Genomic DNA, 8,811 nt, shown 5'->3' on the forward strand with positions numbered 1-8,811 from the left:
TAAAATATATTTGTTACCGTGTATTTGTGTTCTGATTATATATACATACATATACATACATATATATATATATATATATATATATATATATATATGTATATGTATGTATATATATATATATATATATATATATATATATGTATATGTATGTATATATATATATATATATGTATGTATATGTATGTATATGTATATATATATATATATATATATATATATATATACACACATATATATATATATATATATACACATACATATATATATATATATGTATATATATATATATATATATATATACTACAAATATTTTACAACACACTTATGTATGTACTGTCTGTAGTAAGTGTAACACTGAACCAAATAAAGACCAAAGTCATTATGATGAATGGAGAAGTGTTTTCCATTCATCATAGTGTTTTACATAGAGCACATCAGTGTTCAACTGGTTCTTATAAATGTCTATTCATATGATGGTTTGTGTGTGTCATTTGAAAACAAAATACCATTTTGAGAAGAAAGAACATTGTTTTGAATGTAAAGTTTCATTTTGCAGGAGAATTGAGGGGTTTTGCCCATTGTGTGTGTGTTTTTTGATTTGTGTGTAGAGTTCTGAGAGTATGAGGCATGCTTTCAGAAAATGTGTGTAAACAATCAAGAAAAACTGTAATAGCAGGTGCATTTTTAACATTCATTTGTCGCCACCTGGTGGCATAACGATGTAATTGATACAATCTTTATTTTTTTAAAGGTGATTTGCACTTTTGATGGCCACTGTTTGCGAACTATAAATGTTTATCCCAGTACTTCTATGATAATGTGAATATTTGTAAGGCAGAAATAACAATACTGTGTGGCTAAAGGTTTAATACAGAGTTGTCATTAGAAATAAGATTGCGTGTGTGTTTGAATCGAGATCGCAATCTTTAAATGATTAATCAGAAATTAAACTGATCAGAAATTCAAACTTGGCAGGACGATTTTTCATAATTTAACTTGCATTTGTTTCCTCGGCCCTAGTTTTGGCGCTCAAACCTCCTCAGATTGCAATCATCACATAATTTCGAGAAAAAATTGTTTTAACAAAGTTTTTTTAATCTAAATTTAAAATATCATGCTCACTTTATGATTTAAAATAGTCTAGAAAATCAGAAAATATTTGTTAAATTATTTTCCTCTATAAAGCAGTTCTGCAGAAAACAGTGATGTCATCATCTAGGCTAGCTTAGTTCAGTTCTCATCCTATAATGTCAGTACTGTCAGATCAATAATATTGTTGAATATTATTGAATATTGTTGAGGACATTTTCCACATCACAGGCAATGTCGTCTCTTGCCAGGCAAAGGGAAAAACCTGTGCCGGATCCAGCCTTGACAGCCTTGTCTCCACACCCCTTGCTCTTTCTCCTCATCATCCTCTTACACATACTCTTCCTCCTCTACTTTTCAGATTGTTTCCATCTATTGTTGGTATCATCTTTCAGCACCTGTGTCACCTGTGCACTCTGAACTGACCTATATTTTATACAGTTGATTTGATCACATCATTAGAAATAAGTGTGAATAATTTTGAGTCATTGTGTTTAAAGGATGACAACTGTGTTGTAGTTGTGTTTAACTTTTGCCACATGTATTTACCATTTTGCAACACAGTGAAAAATGTGTTTTAGTGAGTAAGAATGTGTTTAGAGTTTTGCAAAAAGAGTGGATGAGATTTGCAAACAGTGTCTTAACTACCTGAACTTGTTTAAGGTTTTGCCTACAAAGAGACTGATTCGACAAATGGGTTTAGGCCACTGAGCACTGGGTTCAGAGAATGGGGTTTAGTGTTTTAGCAACTGTGAAATACTGTAATAATTGATGGTCTTTACAATGTAAGTGAATCAACACTGAACTGACTTCAGCTGAACAATGACACTATTTTCTTTTAGAGCTGTACAGCCAAAATGAACCCTCTTTGCATTACTGATCATCATGTACCTGTTATCACTGTAAAGCTGCTTTGACTATACTATACTATACTAGACTAGACTAGACTATACTAGACTAGACTAGACTATACTATACTATACTATACTATACTATACTAGACTAGACTATACTATACTAGACTAGACTATTCTATACTATACTATACTATACTATACTAGACTAGACTATTCTATACTATACTATACTATACTATACTATACTAGACTATATTATACTATACTATACTATACTAGACTATACTATACTATACTATACTATACTATACTATACTAGACTATATTATACTATACTATACTATACTAGACTATACTATACTATACTATACTATACTATACTAGACTAGACTAGACTATTCTATACTATACTATACTATACTATACTATACTAGACTATATTATACTATACTATACTATACTATACTAGACTATACTATACTATACTATACTAGACTAGACTAGACTAGACTAGACTATTCTATACTATACTAGACTAGACTAGACTAGACTAGACTATTCTATACTATACTATACTATACTATACTATACTAGACTATATTATACTATACTATACTATACTATACTATACTAGACTAGACTAGACTATTCTATACTATACTATACTATACTAGACTAGACTAGACTAGACTATACTATACTATACTAGACTAGACTATTCTATACTATACTATACTATACTAGACTAGACTAGACTATTCTATACTATACTAGACTATACTATACTAGACTATACTATACTATACTATACTATACTATACTAGACTATTCTATACTATACTATACTATACTATACTAGACTATATTATACTATACTATACTATACTAGACTATACTAGACTATACTAGACTAGACTAGACTATACTATACTATACTATACTAGACTAGACTATATTATACTATACTATACTATACTATACTATACTAGACTATACTATACTATACTATACTAGTATCTGTGTAGTATAAATTGCAATTGAAATAAAGGTATCATGCATGTATCATGCTTTTCATTTAGAGTTTTCTTTGACCTTTTATTCATTTGCATTTAGACTGCTGTATGTTTGCAGTATGTAAGTATTGAATATACAGACATTCAATACTATATAATATTGAATTTAATACTGTTCTTGCAGTACATATAGTATACTTTAAATTCACATTACTTGTGATTTCTATACATTTTATGTAATGGCAAAATGTGTTTACTGTGTTTCAATATACATTTTTTCTGTAACCTCATGTTCTGGATGTTGTGTTTTCCATTTTTTAATGTAGTGTCTAGTGAATGATCTGTAGTGTTTATATATTGTTTAATGTGTGTATGATCTGAAAGCTTTGTTTGATTTTGCCATAAGAGTCAGAGTGAAATTAGTTTGAAGATTGGATTTGTGTTTAATGTTTTGAGAAAATGAGTGATGGTTTCAAGAAATGTGTTTTAGCAATTGTGAAATACTGTAATACATGCGTGAGTTAACGTTAACAAACATTAACTAATGCTGAACAGAGGTGTTGTTCATGGTTAGTTAACGTTAACTAATGCATTAACTAATGCTAACTAATACAACCTTATTGTAAAGTGTTACCTACATATGACTTACAAATATGGATCACATTAAGTTTATTAGTTTGTTTATGTAAAATCTATGTAATCCAAATGGATGGAAAATTTGAATGTAAATCAATTACATTAAATTTAGTAAATTTACTTAAATTTAGACTGAAATATTTTTTTGAGTATATCATACAAAGTCCTTGACTATACCCGACATACACCAAAACTCAAGTGGATATGACTCTGAGCCTTTTATACAAGTAATTCATGTGATCACACCAGTCTAACTTATTTAAATAGACTCCCAGTTATTTGATGACAATTTTGGGTGAACTAACCCTTTGACATAATGCCTGCTTCTCTTATTATTTATTAAATTAAAAAGCTTTTATTTTTAATTTTGCTTTTATTTTGACAGGACAGAAGAGAAGCAGCAGGATCTGATATGATGCAAATCTCCATCTGACCTTTTATCGGTAAGAACATCAGTCATTGCACTGCACAATGTTGAAATACAAACTGGTGGTAAGTTACATGGTTAGCAGTACACTCTAAAAATATCTGTGCAACATATCAAAATAAACTCCTAAAATCCAACAGTTTGATTTGTCTAAAATCTATTGATTACATTTTTCTCATTTAAATTTTTAAAGGAAACAAGTATTTGACTAACAAATTATATTTTAAAAATATACTTAATATTTTGTTAAATTTTACTTAAAATATTTGAGAATTAAGTAATTCAATTACTCAGTTTCAAGAACTAAAATTATGACTTATTTCATGTGGCAATAATCAAAACTACATTGATATATATTGACTTTCATTGCTGGAGTTTATTGTTGATTCATTTCAGTTGTAAATTTAAAGAAGTGACCCAAAACAAAGAAGAAGAAAACAAATGATGAGTACACAAAACATCAGTGATATATATTCTGACATGATTTACTAAGTTACACAGTTAACAGAGGAAAGGAAACTAAACTTTAATTTGATTGTTTTGTTTTGTAATGTTTCTTCAAAGGTCTAAGACACACGTTTGATCTTCATGCTGATGAATTTCATACCAACAGCGTAATTGTTCTTCCAGTGGTACCAAACATTTCCAATGGCGAAAATGGTGGGATCTTCTCCCCCTAAATACACACCGTTGGGGTTTGCATAGTGACAGGCTGCGTACCAAAATGCCCCGAGATACAGTTTGGCACAGTTATTTCCCCAGGAGTCTTGATCTTTGTCAAAGGTGGAGAACTTCATACCATTGTGGTAAGTCAAAGAGTCACCTGCAGAGAAGAAGAGCATCATTGAGGACATCAGGAGCACATTTACTCAACTGAGTGTGAATTTTTTTAATGTGAATGAAAGTGTCCTATACCTGCTCCTCCATCAGTGAATCCTGAAACATGCAGTTTATACCCGTCAGTTTCAGGACCCACAGAGAAGGACGAGTACAGAGCAAAAACTTTCCTTCCGGTGAAGTCCTCCAGATCCACTCTCAGCATGTACTTTCTGTTACGTGTCAGCTGGTACATGTTCTCCAGCCCTGTTCACACACACACATGAAGAACATGTTCAACCAAACACATGAACACTTCTATCATTTCAAACCTTTTCTTGACACCAAATGCCGAAGTTTAAAACTCTGACAAACCAAAACAGACACACTGTGAGATCTTACCCAGCCAGTATTCGCCTTCAGTGGACCCGAATCCTCTCTTGTACTGATTCCACGGCTGATAGAAATTAATACTGCCATCCATTCTCCTCTGAAACACCTGTGATGGGTTTATATAGAAGATATGATTCATAATGTATGTTCTGATGTGCGTTTAATGATCTACAGTCACATTCGTACCGTCCATCCTCCGTTGTCTTCATCTTTCCCATCTGAGATCATGTCACAGTAAACCCAGACAGGAACGTCACCTGCTGGATAGATGGAGTAAATCCCACTGACTGTTTGTCCTGCTTTATAAAGGTCAGAACAGTCGACCGGCTTGAATCCATCAGGAACCGACACAACAAACCCCGTGAAAACAGAGAGCAGAGCCGCGACAAACACCGTCATCTAGAGAGAGACACGACTGATCAAGATCCTCGTTCATGATGATCAATTATAATAAAAGTAAAAACAGTAAATGTGATTGAACTTACCGCCATCTTCTCAATATTTTCTCAGCTGATCACTGCAGAGATTTATCAATGTTTTCTTTTTAAATCTTGAAGAAAGCAAACCAAAAGTCATCAGATGTTTGTTTTTCTGTTGTAGAAATGTCTTAATATTCTGTGAGGTAAATAATGCAGAATAAAACAGTAACTCACCGTCTGTGCCTTGTGTGGTTCAGTCTGACACAATCTCTATATATCTGTCAGATTCTCAGGCTCCTCCTCTGTGTTACTGTAGAAACTTATATTGCAAAACCCTTGATTCTTGCCACAAACTGAATGTTAACATGCTGCCTGCTGCTTTTGTTATTTATTAAATCGCTTTTTGCTTTTATTTCGCCAGGATAGAGGAGAAGCAGCAGGAAAGTACAGCATCAACTCACCTCTGACATGATGACAGAATGATAATTTAATTTGGGTTCATTTATCATAGAAATGTCTATAAAATCGTTGTCACTCACATCTTCAACCAACCTTTTTATCAGTAAGAGTATCTGACATTTCAGTCACTCTTGCATTGCAAGATGTTGAAATATGTATTGGTGATAAGTTACATGGTTAGCAGTAGTTTCTTTTTCTTTCAAAATGGACCATAAGTGTCTTTCCATTTGTGAATAAACTTAATATCACATTTCTGGGTTTAAAATGCAATTTTAATGCCAATCACTACAGTTTCTATTGTCAGCAGTTTGCATAAATGCTTTAAAATGGCTTTTTTGGGTCACTTTCAGAGAGTACATTTAGAGAAAACAACACAATGTAATTTCACTCACCTAGCCTATCACTTGAAGCAAAAATGTCCTCATGTCCTTTTTAATGTCTGTGTTAAAAGAGCACATAGTGAATGATTGCTGTAGCCTATATCTTAGCTTAGGCGCGGGGTCTTCCTTCATTATTCATTTGTAGCTGTTGTTCGAATCTTGGTAATTTTGTTTGTGATCAAATAATCAATATCTCTACTCTCCAGAAGTAGTTGGTACATCAGCGTCAGCAGTTCAAACTAATATCACGTAATTTACGCCTCCTCTACCATGTGTCTTTTCTCAACTCTCCTAATCGCTGAAAGTGAAATACTCAATGGTGATTGGCTGATTGTTTTACCAACGGAGGCACAAGTTTCTGGCTATGGATTTGCCTCCCCCTCCCCTTCTCTATCCCCTCAGACTCGCCTTAGCACAGTTTTCTGAATGTTTGTAATTGCATCAGCAGTCCCAATCACTTCAGGTCCAGGTGGTGGTTGTACATATGCAGGTTGTGCTGGGGTTTATGCTGGATTTAGTGTGTAAATCATGTTGTTTACACATTGGAAGATTTGCAGTTGTTATATAAGGTACAACAGGGCGAAATGCTCCTCTAATTTTATTTCCCTCTACACCACTAGATGGCACAAAAACTTGCCGCAGCACTTTCCTAAACATCCGCTTTTCAAGAGGCATGTGCAAATTTGTCTGATCCTTGACGTGATCGAGGGCAGCAACACAAAGTTGATTCTGAGGTAGTTTGATGATGTTTTTTAAAATGTTGCAAATGAGAATCGATTAAATCAACGTTTATATTTTGAGACAAAGGCCTTCTTAATGATTTTAAGTTTTGTTGAATGTAATTAAAGCAACAGTTTTTCAATAACAGAAGAATATTTAAAAGTATGGTATTTGGGGCGAAAGACACAATACTTAACATGATAGTAAACAGCTGCTGACTTTTCCATTTGTTGACATGATATGGTTTGTTTCAGATGGTAAATATCATATAGCATATTTATAATAATTATTCATGGTGTAAATAATCAGTTTTTTATCTATATTTTAAAATATAATCTGTAAAGGTGCAACAAAGCTTGATCTCTTAAAAGATGCTGTTCATTTCACTCATTTGACACTGTGTTGAGATGAAAACAATGTCATGAAATTCAGCAACAACTCTAGAGAAATGAGTCCAGTAGAGTCTCCATCTGTCACTGTTGTAGTTGTGAGAGTTGTTGTCATCATTGAGCTGATAGAAACACACAGGAACATGAACTCTAGAGAGAGCGTAAGTCAGACGGGCTTCAGATGAAAGGATCATCTCCAGACGGCTCTTTTAAAATCAATATTTTACACTGACAGCACATTCAGACACACTGAGAGCTCGAGACCGTCACAGTGAAAATAGTGTGTGTGCTTATTTTGATCATTACACTGATCTGAAGACAGAGCAAAAAGACTTTCTGAATGTAAATAAATGCAGTGATCTTGTTCATTTGTGTAACTATGGCGACTGACAATATCATTTATATAATTACTGCACACTGTGAAGAGATCTTATTATAGGAATGATATTTTACATTAGTTTTTATTTTTATATTATTTTCAACTGAATTTCAGTTTTAGTATTATTACATTTTTCTACTTATTATTAGCTACTTTTTATATAATAAAACAATATTATTGAGATATTTTATTGTAACTTTAATGTAAATTTTAGTGTAACTTTTTAATGAACCTTTAAGTTCTTCAGCTAATTTAGTGAAAATAGGATAAAGATTCATTAGTTCATAGTTTAATAATTATTAAAACAAATGTACAGATTTATCTGATATATTATGTAATATTTACAGCAGTGTTGTTTTAGCATCAATTAATATACCAATATTATTATGTTCTATAATATTTTGAGCTTTTATTTTTATACTTTTACTTTTCATGTTAATTTTAGTTTAATTTTAATTTTTTTGTGCTTTTGTCATTTTATTATTTTGTTGTTGTTGTTTTTAACAGATTAAAGTCCCAGTGCCACTGCTGTTAGTTTTAAACAAAAATACTGTCTGTATATGAGGCTTAATGTCATGATATTGATTACAGCACAAAAGTGTAGCTTAATTTGACAGTTTTGTTCATTTATTTATTGTTATTATTTTAATTAGTATTATTAATTCACATTTAAGTCCCAGTGCAATGCACTTAAAAATTGTTTGAGTAATTACACATCAAATATAAACATTGTTATAAATCAAAATACAACCATGCACCATTTAGAAAAAAAGAGAAAGCTTAAATATCTAAATGCCAAACACTTGTGTGAACTTCCTGTTCCTGATTATTTTC

General features: G+C 32.0%; 1 protein-coding gene across 1 annotated transcript; it reads right to left on the minus strand.

The window, feature by feature from the left end:
• Positions 1-4,385: 4,385 nt before the first annotated feature.
• On the minus strand, positions 4,386-5,911 carry LOC125271156 (microfibril-associated glycoprotein 4-like). The gene is made up of 6 exons (XM_048195153.1): positions 5,885-5,911; positions 5,717-5,781; positions 5,418-5,630; positions 5,241-5,337; positions 4,938-5,105; positions 4,386-4,845 (listed from the first exon to the last, which is right to left on the minus strand). Exons 2-6 carry the CDS (start codon positions 5,720-5,722, stop codon positions 4,589-4,591), a joined length of 741 nt encoding a protein of 246 aa, XP_048051110.1. The 5' UTR covers positions 5,723-5,781; positions 5,885-5,911; the 3' UTR covers positions 4,386-4,588.
• Positions 5,912-8,811: the final 2,900 nt, after the last annotated feature.

This window comes from Megalobrama amblycephala, linkage group LG7 (genome assembly GCF_018812025.1).
Source record: "Megalobrama amblycephala isolate DHTTF-2021 linkage group LG7, ASM1881202v1, whole genome shotgun sequence".
NCBI classification, from domain to species: domain Eukaryota; kingdom Metazoa; phylum Chordata; class Actinopteri; order Cypriniformes; family Xenocyprididae; genus Megalobrama; species Megalobrama amblycephala.

Bases quoted from the DNA above. Each gene is read 5' to 3' on its own strand.
- LOC125271156 (XM_048195153.1), bottom strand. The intron at 5,106-5,240 runs GTAAGATCTCAC...GTGTGTGAACAG, and splicing joins TGAAGGCGAATACTGGCTGG to GGCTGGAGAACATGTACCAG. The intron at 4,846-4,937 runs GTATAGGACACT...TCTTCTCTGCAG, and splicing joins ATTCACTGATGGAGGAGCAG to GTGACTCTTTGACTTACCAC.